Source organism: Canis lupus, chromosome 9 (genome assembly GCF_011100685.1).
Source record: "Canis lupus familiaris isolate Mischka breed German Shepherd chromosome 9, alternate assembly UU_Cfam_GSD_1.0, whole genome shotgun sequence".
Lineage (NCBI taxonomy): Eukaryota > Metazoa > Chordata > Mammalia > Carnivora > Canidae > Canis > Canis lupus.
Window position 1 is genome coordinate 55,922,567 of NC_049230.1, and position 18,823 is coordinate 55,941,389.

An 18,823-nucleotide genomic window follows, 5' to 3' on the forward strand; every position below is an offset into this window, starting at 1 on the left:
CTGACAGGCTACTTACTCCTAGCTGGTGGCCCCCTCAGAGTGCCTGCTAGCTTCTCCCTGGGGAACTGGACTGGCTCAGCCGATCCCTCTGTGGGTGGGCTCCACACCAGGTCGGTCAGGCCACCCCAGTGCTGGGACTTGGGTCCTGAGCAGCTCATTTCTATGCTTGGTGAGCTCCAAAGCTGCCCTCGCTCACCTTGCCACACCTCCCCGCGCTGTCCTGTTGGCCTCCTCTGGGCTGCCCGGGTCAGCCTGTGTGCCGGCTTCAGGGGCCCGAGACAGAACCATAAAGGGATGGAGGCTGGACCGCTGTGCCCCAGTGGGAGAGAACACGGGGGACCGGGCCCGGGGCCTCCTGGTAGCTGCTGGCTTGGGCTGAGTCAGTCCTCAGGCCTCTGTTCCCCCACCTGACAAGTGGGGACCCCTGCAGAGGGCTGTGGAGATGGCTCCACGAGAGAATGAGGGGAGCAGGTGGGGCGACTAAGGGGTGCAAGTCCCGTCTTGCCGGGTCACCTGTAGCCTGTGGCATCCCCTTCTCGAGCCTCCGTTTCTGTGTGTAACTGATGCTCAGAATGGCCACGATGGGCCTGAAGAATGAGAGCAGCGTGGGGACAGGGGTCGGTGGGGGGGTGTAGATGGGATGCCAATTATGCAGAAGGGGACCCGGATTGTACAGAAGGGGAGCGATACGGGCCTTGCTGAGGTGGCAGAGCAGAGCGGCCTCAGGAGGCCCCAGACTGGGAGGGTTGGGGTGGTTTCCTCCTTGCCCCCACCCCCTCCCCCAAACCCGAGTGGCGGGAAACGTATCCGTTCACCGGGAGACCAGAGGAGCAGGCACTGGCTCCCTTGACCAGGCTTCTTTCAGGATGTGTTACCCTTTGGTGTCTTCTCAGTGGGAGGGACAGCTGGAGGCATCAGCTCTTGGGGGGGACCCGGAAAAAGACGGGCAGGACCCCGAAAAAAGGCGCACACACTGAGCCAGGGACAGGTGCAGGGCCGCACCGCCCTTGCTGGTCCCATACACACTGGGGAGGTGGACAGTAAACCATCACAGGATGAACTTAGTGCCATCAAGGAGATGACTGAGTGAACTCAGACTGGGGTGGGGGGGTCTGGCCTCGTCTGGGGACCCATCAGGGCTTCCTGGAAGAAGGGCCATCTCCACCGAGGACCTGCCGCCAGGAGGAGAGAACATGAGACCGAGGGAGCCGCATGTAGAACGGGGCCTTTCAGGGGCTCCCATGGATGGTGGAGGCAGGACACAAGTCAGGTGCCAGATTCCTGCCTGGGGTGGAAGACAGGCTGGGGCTGTATGCCAGAGCCTCTGAGCATCTTGTGATGCTTTGCATTTGGGCCCAGAAAAGGTGGTCTGGTCCCTTGGTGTCATGCCCCCTCCCCACCCTGTGAAAGCGGAGGGCTGAGATGGTGCCCGGAGGTGTGGCCTGGGCTGGGTGTCTGGCTGGTGCCCACTCGGGTAGTGTCACAGGCACCCCCAGGTCCCAGTTGCCCAGGAGGGAGTGGCGATATCTGACAGCACGAGGCATGAGAGTCCCTCTGCATGAGAGACAACTAGTGATGCCTTTAACACCCATTGTAGGAAAACGCGAAGTTGCCACCTCAGTAAGGGGAGTAAAATGAAATCACCCGTAATCCCGAAAAGCAAGGATTTTTGGTCCCATTTTGCTACTCAGGAAACTGGCCATTGTGATAAATCATGATAATATGATAATAGAAATAGCCATTTAATTGTCATCCTAATAACATCATTTGTTTTTATCGGAAATAATAGAAACAATAATCCAATAACAATAGTAATCGTAAAAAGCCAGAAATCATGATAAAAAGAGTAGTTGTTCTGTGTGGGCACTGCACATCCAACTGGCACAGCATCGCTCTCAGGGGCCATGCTTATGTCCATACCTGCGACGTGGCTCAGAGAGATGGAGCCGCTCGTCCGGGCTCCCACGGCGGGGGCGGTGGAGCTGGGGTGTGTGCTCTGACCGTTCGCCACCCGCCGAAGGCTCCAGCGCAGCAGCATTGCCTGAGCTGTCAGGTTCCGTTTCATTTCCTGTAGGCCTTCCAATGGAAACATGACTCTGCCATTTGAAAGTCTTAAAAATAAAACCTAAACCCGCAAGCAACCGCCCATTATGGGCTGCCCTAGGATCTGGGGGTGGGTTGGGGGCGCTGCTGGGAAGGCCTGCTTGGGGCTTTCCGCTGCCCCTGAGGTGGGGCTCCTGCCCAAAGCAGGGGGTAGGACCAGACCAGAGGCCTGGGGGGAGCAAGCGTCTTACCAGGGTGTCAGGGGAGCTCTCTGCTTTTTCTTTCTAGAAAAGATGGGGATTTCATTTTTTTTTTTTTTTTAATTTACTTATGATAGTCATACAGAGAGAGAGGCAGAGACTTAGGCAGAGGGAGAAGCAGGCTCCTTGCACCGGGAGCCCGACGTGGGATCCGATCCCGGGTCTCGAGGATCGCACCCTGGGCCAAAGGCAGGCGCCAAACTGCTGCGCCACCCAGGGATCCCAAGATGGGGATTTCAGAGCTGGGTTTGAGAAGACGCCCCTGTCTAAAGATATTCCACCGAGCATAGCTCTGTGACTTGGGCAAGACCCACTCTGTGTGTGTGCATTTTCTTTTCCTGTAAATATTTTTATCCCTGGGTAGGAAGCCGTCCCGGGGTCCTATTGTTTGAGTACAATGGGCCCTCATTTTCCAAGAGTGTTTTGGCATTTCCCTTCGAAGAGTAGGGAGGTTGTTGGGGTGAAGCGGCCCCTGTGAAGACACAAGGTCTGGGGGGCAGGCAGCTTGGGACCAAGGCTCACAGCTGCAGGGGGCAGACCCTGAAGCTGAGCAGGGAAGCTGGGAAGGGTTAGACGCTCTTTTTTTTTTTTTTTTTTTTTTAAGATTTTATTCATTCATTCATTCATTCATTCATTCATTCATTCATTCATTCATTCATGAGAGACATAGAGAGAGAGAGGCAGAGACCCTGGCAGAGGGAGAAGCAGGCTCCATGCAGGGAGCCCGATGTGGGACTCGATCACGCCCTGGGCTGAAGGTGGCGCTAAACCGCTGAGCCACCGGGGCTGCCCAGACACTCTTAATAATAATACTTTCTCCCGTTATTATGTGGGATACATGTTTATTTCTGCAAAAGGCCTCATTTTTATTGCAGAACAGATAGGAGGTGTTGCAACTCTACCCATTCAGGAGTAAGCCTACCCACTGTGGCCTCTGTATCTCCTTTCCTGAAACCTTCCCGTGCGGGTGTGCTCAGGAAACACGCTCTCAAGGGTGGCCACCCCTCCTCCTCCCCAAATAAGTCAGTCTGTGGAGCTGGGAGACCGACACAGACTGAGGAGTCCTCACAGCACTCACGGAGGCTCCTGCGTATCGTGAGTGAGCAGACAGCATGCCCAGTGCGCGTGGTCCTTGCACGTGGCCTCTCACAGAATCTTCGGGATACCTGGGTGTGGTCAGTGCTCACCCTGTCCTCATGTTACAGATGAGGACACTGAGGCCCAGAGAGGTGATGTGACAGGTCCAAAGTCACACTGAGTGGAGTCAAGGCTCGGGCTTTGCTGGAAGGTCTGCGTGTCTCTGCTGTCCACACTGGTCATCAGTCTGCCAGGATGCTGGTCAAACACTGAACCCTCCGAACTAAGGTCCCCTCCGACCCCACACAAATTTGCAGAGTTCATCTTATTAGCCGTCAGAGCCAGGGAGGCTCTCCAGAGCCACCTCGGCCAAGTTTTTGTTACCCTGAGGGTGACAGAGGCCTAGAGCAGGAGAGACTTTCCCAGGCCCAGGGGCCTTCACCGCACTGGCCTGATGGTGGCCACGACAGCAGCCTGCCGGGGGCCCCAGAGATCTGCCCCAAAGCAAGGGTGCCCTCTGGGGCCAGGACAGAGGGGGAGTGGCCTCTTGGTCTGGGCTGGGCCCTGAGTGCTGGTGCTTGGGTGTGAGTCCTGGCATCACTGTGGCTCTGCTGGCCCTTGGGAAAAAGGCCCTGTGCCCTGAGCCTCACTCCTCATCCACCATATGGTTAAGATGCTGCCCTGCCTCAGAGGGGGACTTAGGGTGATCAGGACAGGGGGATGTGCTCAACAGCCCCCCTCTTCTTGGGGGCCCCCATTGCCCGGCTGGGCTGTGGGTGAGCTGGACCTCACACCCACCCCCCGCTCAGGTGCCGCTGGATGAGCGCATCATCTTCTCCGGGAACCTCTTCCAGTACCAGGAGGACAACAAGAAGTGGCGGAACCGCTTCAGTCTCGTGCCTCACAACTACGGGCTGGTGCTGTATGAGAACAAAGTGGTGAGCCACCGAACACCCCCCTCTTCCCCATCTCGGTCGGTCTGTCTCCTGCTCTGCTCCTTCTGCACAGCCCCCGCCCCCAACCTGCTCCCCTCTAAACAGCATGTGATTTGTCCAGGGGCCCAGCTCTGGGGGTCACCTTTCACTTTGCCTCCCCCTGGAAGCAGCTCGCCACTAGCCCCCTACCTACTTCCAGTCTATCCTGGGCCTCCAGTCCCTGGGCCTCCCCCCCAGCCCCCACCCCAGCCTCCTTCCTGGCTGGGCTTCCTGCAGCTCCCTGACCCCTCCCATCCTTGCTCATCAACAGTCACAACCAACCACTGACACAGGAGTCTAACCTTTCCCTTCCCCCACTACTTCAGGGGAGGCGGTCCCATCTTTTTCCTTCCTGATTCCTCTGCCCCCTGGCATCCCCCTGCTGCCAAGTGGGTAGATGTCCTGCCAGTTGTTCCTAATCTTTGTCTTGGGCCCTCCCTGCCGTCCCGGTTGAGCCACAGATCCAATTTCCTCTACCAAACATTTTTCCAAAATAGCAAAGGACAGACCTGAGTGCCCTGTATTCAAGAAAAATCAATGTTAAAGAAATATAAACAGTGTGGAGGGCAGCCTGGTTGCCCCCAGCAATGGTTCTCAAAATGATAGCACACATCAGAATCCCCTGGAAGGCATATGAAATGGGTTGCTGGGCCTACCCAGCTTGATCTAGGCCTGAGCAGGGCTGATAATTTGCATTTCTAACAAATTCTCAGATGATGTTGATGGTACTAATGACTGGGTTCCCGCTGCCAATCCGTTGCCCTGCGGGTCCTGAGCTGTTCTGAAGAAATGTGTTGGGTAGTGACACCTAGTGGCCAGGTGCAGCATGGCAGCCCTGCTGTATGAGCTACTATGTTAGAACCACTTTCTCCGCACTCTGGTGTATGAAAGACGTGTCCAGGCCTAAATCTCCTCCAAAGGGGACTTGTGTGGAGCTCAGAACCTAGGAATTTTCTGGGCAGTTCAGGGTAATGGTCGTAGACTCTGGACCCCAGAGGCTCACAGACCAGTTTCATGTCGTAGGTTGGCGGTGTACCAGCTGTGAACTTGTGGCTAGCAATGGTACTCACCTCTGGGCTTATGAGAATTTTGTGGAAGGAAGCATGCGGTGCCCTTCGCACGGTGTCTGGTGTGTAATAAACACTCAGTTAGTGGTGGCTGCTGCTAAGAGGGGCAGTGATGCTGGTAATGCTTACTGCGTCTGGCTGTGAGGCCCTGACCTCATCATGTTATATGGATCATCTGGCCACGCAGTCCTTACACAGCCCCGTGGGGCAGGAGCTGTCATTGCCCTGGTTTTACAGATGAGGAAACTAAAGCATAGGACGTGAAGGAATTTAATGTCTGCATCGCACAGACAGTGCTCAGTGGAGCTGCGATTTGAGTTCAAAGCTGCGACCCAGGTCACTACACCAGATGGTCTGCAATCACCATGTGGGGTGGGCTCCTCCTCCTCTTCTCTCACTTCCTCCTCCCCTTCCCTCCTGCTCCCTGCGTCAGGCAGACAACACCCAGAGGGCACTGGGGCCAGAGTTGGAGATGGGGCTTAAGCTTGGCCCTGCTGTAACCCCCAGGGACCATCTCTCTTGTCCCTTTCTCAGGCCTACGAGCGGCAGGTCCCACCCCGGGCTGTCATCAACAGTGCAGGCTACAAGATCCTCACCTCCGTGGATCAGTACCTGGAGCTTGTTAGCAACTCCTTACCAGGTAAAGGACCCCCACCCCCCTGCCCCATCCCAGGCCAAAGTGCCCTGCTTCGGCCCAGGATGTAGCCAAGCGCTCCAAGCTCACATTTGCAGAGAGTGGCCAGGCCTCAAGGGGCAGCATGTGCCATCAGAGGGGGAGCCGAGAGGCAGTTTACCTGAGGCCGCCCAGTGAACGGGACCGGACCGGTGTTGGCTCCCACCTGCGTGCCCACTTCCTAGGCCTTACAGTCACAGCTGTGCAGTGGGGTTCTGCTCTTTGCCCTTCCCGCCTCCCTGAGGCCTTGTGAGATGCCTGGAGAAAGCGAGCAAGATGTCCCTGCTTTGTAAACTGCGGAGTCAACACTGCATTTGTGGGGAGTTTTTCTAGGTGTCCGTGTTTCCACCCCATGCTGTTGGGGACTCCCAGAAGCAGCCTTGAGGGAGCACATCTGCCTCCCAGATGATCCCAGGGAAACCAGGTGGCAGGGGGAGAGAAGGCTGATCTGGGGGGCAGCCTGTGCCCTCAGATGGGGCTCCGGAGCAATGTGCCCGGTGGGGTTGAGAGCTCAGCTAGACCCCAGCATTCCCAGATTCCAGCCCGGACTCTGGCTTTGCTTTTGTTGTGTCTTCTCAGTAGCTTGGCACCAACGGGTCTGACCTTGGGGTGTTGTGTAGGCCCTGTGAGGTGCTGTGTGCACCCATGCCCCACATGGGATGCAGAGCCAGGGCTCGAAGAAGAACTGCCATTGTATTATTAACAGTGGCGCGGTCCCTGCCCAGGACCCCTTATCTCACTGGATCTCGAATATCCCTGCGGACAAAATAGAGAAAAATCTCCTTTTATGTATTTTTGTCCCCCACCCCTGAGACTGACCTCCCTCTTGGACATTAAGCCACACATTGGCCTCTGCAGCCGAAATTTGAAGGGAAATCCAAGAAGGTCACACTCAGCCTTTGAGCCTCTGGGCTCTGACCCTGTGATGCTTGTGCTTCAGGCGTGCAGTTTAGAGCCCTGCCAGCTCTGAGGAATGGGTCCAAACAGATGCCAGGGGATTCTGAGGTCCCTTAAGTGGGGCTCTGGGGGATGTAGTGAAAAAGAAGTGTGCTGCTGTCTCTGCAGGGATCACCTCCAAGTCGGGCAGCACCCCCATCCTCAAGTGCCCGACGCAGTTCCCGCTCATCCTCTGGCACCCTTCTGCACGGCACTACTACTTCTGCATGATGACAGAAGCCGAGCAGGACAAGTGGCAGGCAGTCCTGCAGGACTGCATCCGGCACTGCAACAATGGTGAGGGGCGCTCGGAGCTCAGTGAGGGGCAGGGGGCTGGCCTGGGTCGTGTGCCGACTGGTGACACCTGCTGGCTGAGTGCGGTGTGGCAACCCTGCTCTATGAGTGCTTCTAAATTTCAGACTGAGGTTTGCAGGAAGCTGCGGTGAGGTTGCCATTTGACTTTCATACTTGAAGGAAACAGTTCTGTGGTACTTGGAAAAAATTTGGGAATTATTCTCAGAGGGGTAGGGTTGTTGAGCCCTTGGACCCTGGGGTGTAGGATCATGATCCTGATTCTGCCCCTTTATAGAACCATGACTTCAGGAGACCAGCTTAGAGACTCAGGCTCTCGGAGCCTTTAAAAAGTAAAGTAATAATCTCTCCTGAGTCTTAGGGTGTAGGATTCACAGTGTTTAATTTTTTAAAAAAAGATTTTATTTTTAAGCAATATCTGTACCTCATGTGGGGTCTCAAATCACAACCCCAAGATTAAGAGTTGCACGGTCCACTGACTGAGGCTGCCCTGCGATCTTTTTTTTTTTTTTTTTTTTTTAAAGATTTTATTTATTTATTTGAGAGACAGAGAAATCATGAGTTGGGGTAGAGGCAGAGGGAGAGGGAGATGGAGAAGCAGACTCCGTGCTGGGCCAGGAGTCTGATGTGGGGCTCAGTCCCAGGACCCTGAGATCATGACCTGAGCTGAAGGTCTCAATCAACTGAGCCAGTCAGGCGCTCCATGACTTCTTTTATTGTATCATTTTTCACTTTACCCCTGACCTGCAGGGCAGCCTGGGAGTTCATGTCCTTCTGCACGGCCTCAGTGTTCTCCTCTGTAAAGTTATGAGGTCTCTTTCTGCTCACTCATTCATTCAATGGACATTTTTAGTGTCTGGGCATGGAGGATGCAGCCAGGGAGCCAGACCTTGGGTCCTGCCCTGTGCTGCCGGCAGCTGGGTGGGGGAGGCAGATGTTAAGCCGGAGGAGCAGCTGTGTGGGGTGCCAGGTGTGGTGGGGGAGGCTCTATGGAGTTTGATCAAAAAGGGGGACTGTAAGGCACTGAGGGTCTTTCTGTCCTCGGGGAAGGAGCCAGTGCTGGAACCTGAACGTCCTTCCTGGTCACCTGGCCTGGGACAGGCAGGAGAAGGAGGCCACCATCCCCAGCCTCCCTGCCTGGCATGCCTCTGGTGGGGGTGGGGGTGGCGTGGCAGTGGGTGGACACGTGGGCGCCTACGCCCGGAGGCTGGGCTGCCTGGTGACTCGGCTCGCCCCACCCATCCTCTGTCTGCAGAGCAGGCTCTGGTCTGGAGTCTGTCAGGTGGGAGGAAGCGAGTCTTCCATCAGGCCAACCCCTGTCACCTGGGCCAGGCCCTGCCACCCACAAAAGGCCTCCTGTTCCCAGATCCCCTGGGTCCGTGGGGCCAGGGCTGGGTGGAGGCCATCTGAGCTCTGGCTGCCTGGCCTGGGCGTCTGCCGCCTCCCCCCCTTTCCCCTGGCCCCAGCCTGGCCCAGCTCTGGCCTCTCCAGGTTTCCAGGGCTGGTGGCTGACCTGGCAGGGCCACCCTAGGCCGGGCTGGGAGGTGACAGGCTGGAGCTCTGTGGGATTGCCTGGGAGGGATGAGAGAGCCAGTTTGGGGAATGCTCTTGGCCCCGTGCCTGGCACAGCTGGGACCTCACCTGGAAGGCCAAGGGGGGCCCTGTGGGTGGGTGCGGGTGCTGTGAGTGGGGGTTTGGGCGAGGTGGGGAGAGCAGGGGCCGCCTGCGGCTGGTTCTGGAGGGGCCTTCCCTCTACCCTGAGGACTGTGGGAAAGTTCTCTGCTTCCTCTAGCTTGGAGGCTGGGCCTGGAATTGCTCACTCCAGGGGCTGCCAGGAAGCGGGGGTGGGGGTGGGGAAGGAGGCCAAGCTGGGGGGACGCCAGCCCGTTCTAAGGCCCCCCTTACATCCTGCATTCCTGGAGCAGCTGGGGGTGGCAAGAGGCAGCTGGGGCACTGAGCTGAGCCCTCGGGGTGGGCCTGGGCTGCAGAGGTCAGGGCCTCTTCCTGTCTGCCTGCCATCCCCCTTAGCCTATTGCTTGGGGCTGAGGAATGCAGTTTCCTTTCTGGGTCTGACCCTGAGGACCCCACAGGCAGGAAGTCTCCAGGTCTGGCTCGAGGCAGCTGGTCCTGTGCTGGAGCCCTGGTGCTGCCATTCCCTCACTCTGTGTCCTTGAGCCAGTCACTTAGCCTCTCTGAGTCTGTTTCCTCCATCAGGAAGGTGGGACTGAGAACAGCCACCCCTCAGGGGCTGTCTGAGGATGAGATGAGGGAGTACATTCTCAGTCTCAGCCCAGGCCTGGTCTCTCGGTCTGTGTGGGCCATTGCTTAGACAGACTGTGGAGGCTGGAAGTCCCAGATCAAGATCTCCGTAGGTTAACTTTCTCCTGAGGCTGCTCTCCTTGACTTGCACAGGGCTGCCTTCTCCGTGTCTGCACGGTGGCCCCTATATGTGCACGTTCTGCATCCACAGTCCTTCTTTTTTTTTTTTTTTTTAAAGATTTTATTTATTCATTCATGAGACACAGCAAGAGAGGCAGAGACATAGGCAGAGGGAGATGCAGATTCCTTGCAGGGAGCCCAATGCGGGACTTGATCCCAGGACCTGGGTGGGATCAGGCTCTGAGCCGCCGAAGGCAGACACTCAACTGCTGAGCCACCCAGGCGTCCCCAGCGGCCCAGCGTGCAGAATAGAGATGTCCTGGGACCTGTGGCTGCATGCCTGGCTGGCGAGAGACCCCTGGGACATCGCAGCCTCCTTCCTACTGCCCCCACCCAACATCTCAGCCCCCTGCCCTGCCAGCACCACTGGCTTGTCTCCAGAATGTAAATGCCCACAGGCGAGCGAGGTGGCATGTAATGCCAGGCCACATTTTCTAGGCAAAACCTGGTCTCTGGGAGGACATGCTCCTCCTTCCTCCCCTGGCCCCATGGGCAGCACCCACTCCAGGGGCTCTGTAGGCCCCCCAGCTGGAGCACCCCTGCTCGGCTCCAGTCCCACCTGCCCGATCTCAGTGCCTGAGTCTCCTCCTGCCCCCCGCCTGGCCCGGGAGCTGGCGCTGCGGGGATGTGGCTGGGCCCAGTCCCACCGCCGAGCCCCCACCGGCACTGCCAGCCGTGACTCCTGCGGTCAGCCGGATGTGAGGGGTCCTCCCCACGCCCAGAGGGGCTTTTTCTCTGCAGGAGTGACTCAGCCTGTAGTCACTGCCGTGGGAGCTGGGGTTTTGGAGGCACTGACTGCTGTTTCCCCTTCCTCGGCTCCGGAGACAACAGCGGTTGGGGGCATGTGGCCAGGGTGGCCGCCCGCTGCCAGGCTCCGAGCGCTTAACCCTGTTCTTCCCCGAGTCAGATTTTGCAACTTCCTGCCGCTTGCCGCCCAGCAGCCGTCCTGGGAGGGGCCGTGCCTTGTTCCCTGAGGCACCTCGCCGCCCCAGCACGGGGCAGGTGGGCACGCTCGTGGGCGCCACCACCAGCACCACCGGTAACGCGACTTTGGGACTGGTGTCTTCTAGTCGGACCGGGACACTGTGGCAGATGAGGCCGGCCCAGGGCACCGCATCACTGCGGTTCTAGTGCAGTGCGATGCAGCGCTGGGCTGGGGCCCGCCCTGGGGCCCCTGTAGGACCAGTTCACAGCCCGTCCCCACGCTGGAGCGTCACAGTGCATGTAGGGGCCAGGCCGGGTCACTGTTCCCACTGCTCAAAAGAGGAAACTGAGGCCCTTAGAATTCAGTGATCTGGAGCAAGACTTGGCAAGCTACAGTGCACGGCCCAGAATTTGGCCCATTGCCTGTTTTTGTTAATCAAAATCTGTTTTGATTTACAAAACCGCCTGTTTTACTGGCTCGCTGGTTTCCAGATTGTGGCTTCTTCCATGCTGCGGTGGCAGAGCTGCGTCCTTACGTCCTTACAACAGAGATAACCTGGTCTGCAAAGCTGAGAATATTTACTGGCTGGCCCTTTGTGGGGGAAAGTTTGCAGGCCCTGGTGCAGGCAGTAAGGGGAGGGAGCTGCACTGGAATGAGGACCCCTGGGTCCCTCCGGCACCCTCCCTGCTGTGCCAGCTGCCTCTCTTGGTGGGGCAGGGTGACCTCTGTCCCAGCTCTGTCACTCACTGCCCTGGGACCCCCCCCCTCCCAGCCAGTGGCCTGACCTTACAGCTTGCCCATTGATCTGTAAAGTCGGGTGGGAGGATAGACTTGGGTGGTTGGGAAGATTTCAGAAGATAAGGAGCGTACAGAGGAGATTGGTGGAGGGTTATTACCATGGTCACCACACACTCAGCTGTCATCGCGGGTATGGGGGCACTGGGGTTGCAGGTGGGGGGTGTGAATGTGTCTGCACCCTTGGGGAGGTGGCTTTGGGCAGTCACTTGATCTTGGTAAAGGCCATTGAGCCATCCCGCTGACCTCCTCTCTCCCTCCCTCTCCTGAGCAGGCATCCCTGAGGCCTCCAAGGTAGAGGGCCCTGCATTCACGGATGCCATTCGCATGTACCGCCAGTCGAAGGAGCTGTATGGCACCTGGGAGATGCTGTGTGGGAACGAGGTGCAGGTGAGGCCAAGAGGGCTGGCAAGGAGACAAGATCATTTTGAGCAGGTGGAGTTACTCAATCGTTTACCAAGCACCTATCCTGACACAGGTGCTGGGGTGCTTCTATGAATAAGAGAGACGCGGCCTTGGCCCTTACTCTCTATCCAGCAGGAGAAACAGACGTTTGGCAAATAAACACACGTACTTCTATGTGCAAGTGAGGGGGGAGAGGGTGTGGTGTTCTGGACAGGGAGGCAGCATGTGCAAAGCCCCTGGGGTGGGTGAGGGGGGAGATCCTTGATTCTGAGGATCCTGTAGGTCCCTTGAGCAGGTAAGGTGGGGCAGCGGAGACATGGAGCCAGGCCAGGCCTACAGGAGGTGGGCCTTGAGTGGAATGCAAAGAGGAATCTGCCAGCTGGCTACGCTCTAACCCTGCCCTGGCTATGCCTCCCGGTCCTAGATCCTGAGCAACCTGGTGATGGAGGAGCTGGGTCCTGAGCTGAAGGCAGAGCTCGCCCCACGGCTGAAGGGCAAGCCACAGGAGCGACAGAGGCAGTGGATCCAGGTGGGTGGGTGCGGGCACAGGGCTGGGGGTCCTATGGCTGCCTGGAGCCCTCGCTCGGATTCTGACACCGCAGCACTGCCCACAGATCTCGGACGCCGTGTACCGCATGGTGTACGAGCAGGCCAAGGCACGCTTTGAGGCCGTGCTGGCCAAGCTGCAGCTGGCCCGGCCAGCCATGGAGGCGACCATCCGCACAGACATGGACCAGATCATCACCTCCAAGGAGCACCTGGCCAGCAAGATCCGAGGTAGGCAGGTCACCTGGGGCTTCAGGAGCCAGGGCTTGCCTCCCTTCTGTGCCGACCTGCATACTTTTCACACTGGTGACTCCATTCATTGGTCATTTTTAAAAGTGAAAGCAAATCTGAGCCATTGGTTCTCCCAAGCCCTGGTAGTTTTGTGGCTATTTCCGTGAACCCCAACCTTGAGGGTGTCAATCTTGTCATGGCAGTTCGAGCCTCTTGCTCAGTTTTGGTCAGTCTTGGGCTTGACTGGGTTTGCAGGCATCGATTTCATCGCGTGATTCCCTCTGGTCACGTCTCACTCTTTGGGGTCAGTGTGTGTGTCTTCCTGTTCTCGGCCCTGTGCCCTCGGCCCTCCCTGCGCCGTGGCCGCAGGTAGCTTCTGGGAGGGTGAGTGCCTGAGGCCCCTTCTCTTCTCACCGCGTTCATTGTGAGCTGCGTAGAACATGGAGAGCTGACAGTATCTTATCAGACAGCCAACTTTAGCTAGGCAGAGGAGAGGGAGGGACCCCAAAACACCCCCACGGGCAAGAGGCCTCGTTCATGGCTGCGTGAAGCCAGGCACGCGGGTCCAGAGCAGGGGCCGGCTCGGTGTGTGCTGAACCCTGAGACTCACCAAATCTACCAAAGCGTGTTTTGTTGCATTAAACAACAAATAGCAGCGAGACTCCTAGAGACGGGTTCTTTCCACCCTGAGTGAAGCAGAACGCTGACACCTTTGGACTAAGTGCTTTTTCTTAGTTTGCCATCAGAGTTTTAGAAATATCAGGGGCCAATCTCAGAATCCCTTGTTCTTTTTGATGCATGGACCTATGAATCCTTCTGTTGGCTGGTGTCGCGAGTGGTTTTCTTTTTTTTTCTTTTTTTTTTTTTTTTATGATAGTCACAGAGAGAGAGAGAGAGAGAGAGAGAGAGAGGCAGAGACACAGGCAGAGGGAGAAGCAGGCTCCATGCACTGGGAGCCCGACGTGGGATTCGATCCCGGGTCTCCAGGATCGCGCCCTGGGCCAAAGGCAGGCGCCAAACCGCTGCGCCACCCAGGGATCCCGCGAGTGGTTTTCCGTATAGCGATAGTGTAATAGTGTGCCTGGGGGCTCTGGTCCGTGCACTCACCCGGCTGCCCCTGGGTGCAGCCTTCATCCTCCCCAAGGCAGAGGTGTGCGTCCGGAACCACGTCCAGCCCTACATCCCGTCCATCCTGGAGGCTCTGATGGTGCCCACCAGCCAGGGCTTCACCGAGGTGCGGGACGTCTTCTTCAAAGAGGTGACCGACATGAACCTGAACATCATCAACGAGGGCGGTGCCGACAAGCTGGGTGAGGTGAGGCCAGGCCCCTGGCCCAGGGATGGAGCCCCTGCAGGGCCCTCGCTGTGACTCAGGGCATCACCTGTCCCTAGAGGGTCTGCTGGAGACTAAGGGCCTGAGGGCATGAGGCACTGGAGGCAGCAGAGGAAAAGGGATTGGTGATCCCCTCTACTAGGCAGGTTACTGAAGTATCAGAGGACTTAACAGAGGAGGGAGAGGAAGGAAAGAGGAAGAGGGAAGGAAGGAGGGGGGAGGGGGAAGGAAGGAGGAGAGGAGGAGGGAGAGGAGGAAGAAGGGAAGGAGGGATGGAAGGAAGTACAATTACTGAAGTGCCATGTCATGCTGCTCCCCCTCCCCCTCCATGGAGATGGCCCATGCCTCTCCTCAGTGGTCTGGTTCTCAGGGGCACAACCTTCCTTCCACAGACCCCATGTTGGGGTCCTCAGTGTCTGAAGCCCTACATGGCTGTGGGGTGCAGACAGAACTGATCCTGTAATCTTTGCCCTCCTCTTCCACACTGGAACTGAGGGGTCCATAGACAATAAAAATCACAGCATTTGAGAACCATATAGGACCTCAGAGATCATGAGACAGTATCTCCCGATTTTGAGGCTGAGGAATATGAGGTTCAGAGAGGGTGAGTGACTTGCCCAAGGTCACCCAGGAGAACCTGTCCCCTGGCTCCAGCCTTCATATCCTCATCCCTCTGGGCCCCCACAGCTTAGCCTGCAGGTGGCACCTGCAGGTGGCCAGACCCACGTCTAGGGGACTCCCGGGGCCCAAGTGAGCTGTGGGGCTGCAGGGACTGCCTCTACTCTGGGGGGCCCTGCTCAGGTCCCTGCGTCTCCGCTTCCCTGCAGTACATGGAGAAGCTGTCCCAGCTGGCGTACCACCCCCTCAAGATGCAGAGCTGCTATGAGAAGATGGAGCCACTGCGGCTCGATGGGCTGCAGCAGCGTTTCGACGTGTCCAGCACATCCGTGTTCAAGCAGCGAGCCCAGATCCACATGCGAGAGGTGGGCCCCAGCACCCACGGCCGCCCACTTTCCACAGGCCCGCTCTCCTGGGGAGAGGCCCTTCCGTCCACGACCGTAGGCCCTGGCCCTACCTCCTCTGGTGCCACACAGCAGCCGCGCTCTGCCCCTGGAGTGCTCACTCCTGCTCTGGCCTCTTGGGTGCTCCCCATCTGCTGGCACACCTGTGCCTCTGGCTAGCCTGGACTCCTTTTTTCAGGTTTCATCCTAGAGACCCCTTTCTCCAGGAAGCCCTCCATGTTTCCCAGGCCCCTTCATGCAGGGCCCAGGACCTCTGTTTCCTTGAGGCAGGGACTGGATGCCCCACACAGTGCCCACGCACAGACATTCAGTAAAGGTGTGGGTGAACACGAGTGCACAGCCTCCCTTACCCCCATGCAGACCTCAGAGGCATGTGGGCAGAGGTTGTGGTCACTCCTGGGCCCTCATGTACCCCACGGTGTGCCCTGCAGCAAATGGACAACGCCGTGTACACCTTTGAGAGCCTTCTATACCAGGAGCTGGGGAAGGGGCCCAGCAGGGAGGAGCTGTGCAAGGCCACCCAGCGGATCCTGGAGCGGGTGCTGAAGGTAGGTGAGCGGCCTGGCCCCGGTGCCCAGAGCCCGGTCCCCATCCTAGCACCAGGAGGGCTACCCCTCTGGGAGGCACCACTGGCTCCCCTGCACGCACAAGGACTCCAAAGCTCTGGCCAGGTCCCCTAGGCTTCTATACCCCCTGACCTAGAGACCCCCTCCCCCTCACGGGGCCCGTCTTCCCTTGCAGAAGTACGACTACGACAGCAGCTCGGTGCGGAAGCGATTCTTCCGGGAGGCGCTGCTGCAGATCACCATCCCGTTCCTGCTCAAGAAGCTGGCCCCCACGTGCAAGTCGGTGAGCATGCACCCCCTCTCCCCGCCACAGCTCTCCCCTTCTCCCCCCATGGGGCCATGGGGCAGCCTGACATCCGCTTGCCCATGCCCCTTCCACCCCTGCAGGAGCTGCCCCGGTTCCAAGAGCTGATCTTTGAGGACTTCGCCAGGTTCATCCTGGTGGAGAACACATATGAGGAGGTGGTGCTGCAGACGGTCATGAAGGACATCCTGCAGGGTATGGGACAGCCAGCTGCCGAGCTGGGGCCGGGAGGGGACACTCCCACCTTGCTGTGGGGATCCTCATGGCCAGGGGGGCGATGGGGTGGCTGCTGAGAGGTCCTCCTGGTCCCATCTGTCACGAGATAGGCCTGGGGGTTGGTTTAGGCACGCTGTGTGGCCCTAGGAGGAGCATCGCTTCTCCGTGCTGTCCTGACGCCTCCCTGAGTGTTGGCTCAGGTCTCTGGCATTACAGATGGTGTCAGACGAGGGACTAGATGACATGGTGATGGCCAGCTTGGGCTGCCACCAGCAGTGAGGCTTGGGCTAATCACCAATCGTGACACCCTTCAGGCTGGCGGGGGCCTGGGGGCCTCCTCCTTGGGCACGGTGGAGGGTGCGGTGGCGGCCCCTGGACTAAATACTCTGACCCAGCCCTCTGGCCCCACAGCTGTGAAGGAGGCCGCGGTGCAGAGGAAGCACAACTTATACCGGGACAGCATGGTCATGCACAATAGCGACCCCAACTTGCACTTGCTGGCTGAGGGTGCCCCCATCGACTGGAGCGAGGAATACAGCGGCAGCGGTGGAGACGGTGGCAGCCCTGGTGCCCCAGAAGCAGCCACTTTCTCAGAAAAGCGACGGCGTGCCAAGCAGGTGGTGTCCGTAGTGCAGGATGAGGAGGCAGGGCTGCCGTTCGAGGCTGGCTCAGAGCTGCTGTCACCTGCATCCCCGGACAGTGTCACTGAGCTCCGTGGTCTGCTGGCCAGGGAGCTGCGGGAGGAGAACCCCCTGCCGGCTGGCCCTCTGCTCAATGGGGCCCCCTCCTCGGAGAGCCCCCAGCCTGTGGCAGCCTCAGAGGCCTCCTCACCACCTGCCTCACCCCTGTGGCAACTCCCTCCTGGAAAGGCTGCGGACCTTGAGCCTCCCAAACCGAGTGACCAGGAGACCGGGGAGCAGGTGTCCAGCCCCGGTGACCGCCCTCCCATCCATACCACCACCGAGGACAGCGCCGGGGTGCAGACAGAGTTCTAGGCCAGTCACCCCTGAGCTTCTGCTGGTCATGGCACATGGGTCACCCCCTCCGAGACCCTGGCAGGCCAGGCCCCAGGCGGGGAGCCCCGGATCTAGGCCTCAGGGTGGAGGTGGGGCAGGCCTGTTGTGGTACCTCTGGGGCTGGGCAGGGGTGGCCCACCTGAGTCACTTTATTGGATTTGGTCACACTTTGCTCCCTGTTTTCTCTTCTGTGGGATGATCTTGGGCTTCCTGCTTGTGCTGGGGGCTGGGCACAGCCAAGGGGGCTGAGGAGTACCCAGTGGCCTGGTCCTCCCTCCTCCTCAGATGGGCGTAGTCTTTGTCATGTGTCACTCGGCCATTTAATTCTCTCCTCACCAGGGCACTTGCTGGAACCAGGAATATGGAGCCTTGAGGTCCAGCTCTGGGTCCCGACCACTGTCCTCCTCAATCCTGGCTGGGCCTCTGGAAGCCAGTTTTGGAGTGGACACTGGCCTTGCTTGCCCTGCTCTGGGTGAGGGAAGTGCACCGGGGGTGGGGGTGGGGTGGGGGTGGGTTCTTGCAGGCTGCAGCCAGGCTGGGTGTGCTGGTTTGGGGGAATGCCTCACGGAGGAGCGGGGCTGAGGGGTCTGGCTTGGAGCAAGAAAGGCCCAGAATGTGCTGGTCGGTGTAGAGGAAGTGTTTCAAGGGAGGGAAGAGGTGACCTGCAGGGAAGTATGGCTGGAGTGTCTTCAGAGCAGGCTGAGGTGGCAGAGGGAAGGCTGCCGGAACAGGCTTTTGCATCTCCACCCCCCCACCCCCCCTACCCCCCACCTGGCTCCTGCCTGTTCCCCTGCCCCACTTGTGGCCACACACCCCGGGCTGGGACAGAGGGGTGGCAGGCTGCTCAGAAGTGGGGTTTGCAGGGTGGAGATTCCTGTCTCCTGAGGGCCACCCCCCAGGTACGCACTGTCCACCAGGGGAGCTGCATGTGGCTCCCCAAGGCATCATGGGTGGCCCCTCTGATGATCTGGGGTCAGGCCATGGCTTGGCCCCCACTCCACTGCCTCTGCATCACCAAGTCACCTCACCCTGAAGATTTTCTCAGATGTCCTTGCACAGCTGCTTGTTCCTGGGGGTGAAGGTCAAGTGAGGCAGCTCCAGCCTGGCGGCCCCTTCCCCAGCCTCCTCTGTGGCCCTGCATCCTCTGTCCCCATGATCTGCTTCCTGGGGCAGGGGCTGCAGACCCACAGGCTGCATGGCAGTGGCTGGTGCTCAGGGACCCCTGGTCCCCCAGCCCTAATCTCCAGTGCCTCACTAACCTTCTAGCACCATGGTCCGTGCTCAGATGTGCACCTCTAGTGCCTTCTCTTGGGGTTTTCTCAGTCATCCTGACCAGATATCGTACTGAAAATATTATGCAAACCGTTTAAGCTTTACTAATCAATAAATGATTTAAAGCCAGCGGCCTGTGTGTGGTGCCACCTGGGGGAGACCCGGGCTAGAGCCCAGCTAGGACACCCGTGTACCCTTTCTGGGCTCACTGTTTGCCTCTCTGTGCATGGTCGGGGGAGGATGCCGACCCAGAGACGAGGCGCGGGGCGGGGCGCAGGCTAGGCTGCCCTGCCTGAGGGCCTGCTCGGCTTTCTCAGCCACATAGGCGCAGGGGTTTCCTCAGGCAGCCTCTGGCCGGGGTGAGGCCAGGAGGGGTGGCAGCAGCCTTTAGGACCACGTAGCCTAGCCCTG

General features: G+C 58.7%; 1 protein-coding gene across 1 annotated transcript in view; it reads left to right on the forward strand.

Annotated features, from left to right (window-relative positions):
* NIBAN2 (niban apoptosis regulator 2) overlaps nucleotides 1-18,541 on the forward strand; it is a 51,531-nt gene extending 32,990 nt beyond the window's left edge. The window contains exons 3-14 of the mRNA XM_038549293.1: nucleotides 4,190-4,318; nucleotides 5,956-6,061; nucleotides 7,160-7,327; nucleotides 11,776-11,891; nucleotides 12,331-12,435; nucleotides 12,521-12,683; nucleotides 13,811-13,998; nucleotides 14,844-14,999; nucleotides 15,470-15,586; nucleotides 15,780-15,887; nucleotides 15,992-16,103; nucleotides 16,536-18,541. Of these exons, the coding sequence (XP_038405221.1) occupies nucleotides 4,190-4,318; nucleotides 5,956-6,061; nucleotides 7,160-7,327; nucleotides 11,776-11,891; nucleotides 12,331-12,435; nucleotides 12,521-12,683; nucleotides 13,811-13,998; nucleotides 14,844-14,999; nucleotides 15,470-15,586; nucleotides 15,780-15,887; nucleotides 15,992-16,103; nucleotides 16,536-17,119 (2,052 nt within the window). The 3' untranslated portion in view covers nucleotides 17,120-18,541. The remainder of the gene's footprint in view (nucleotides 1-4,189; nucleotides 4,319-5,955; nucleotides 6,062-7,159; nucleotides 7,328-11,775; nucleotides 11,892-12,330; nucleotides 12,436-12,520; nucleotides 12,684-13,810; nucleotides 13,999-14,843; nucleotides 15,000-15,469; nucleotides 15,587-15,779; nucleotides 15,888-15,991; nucleotides 16,104-16,535) is intronic.
* Nucleotides 18,542-18,823: the final 282 nt, after the last annotated feature.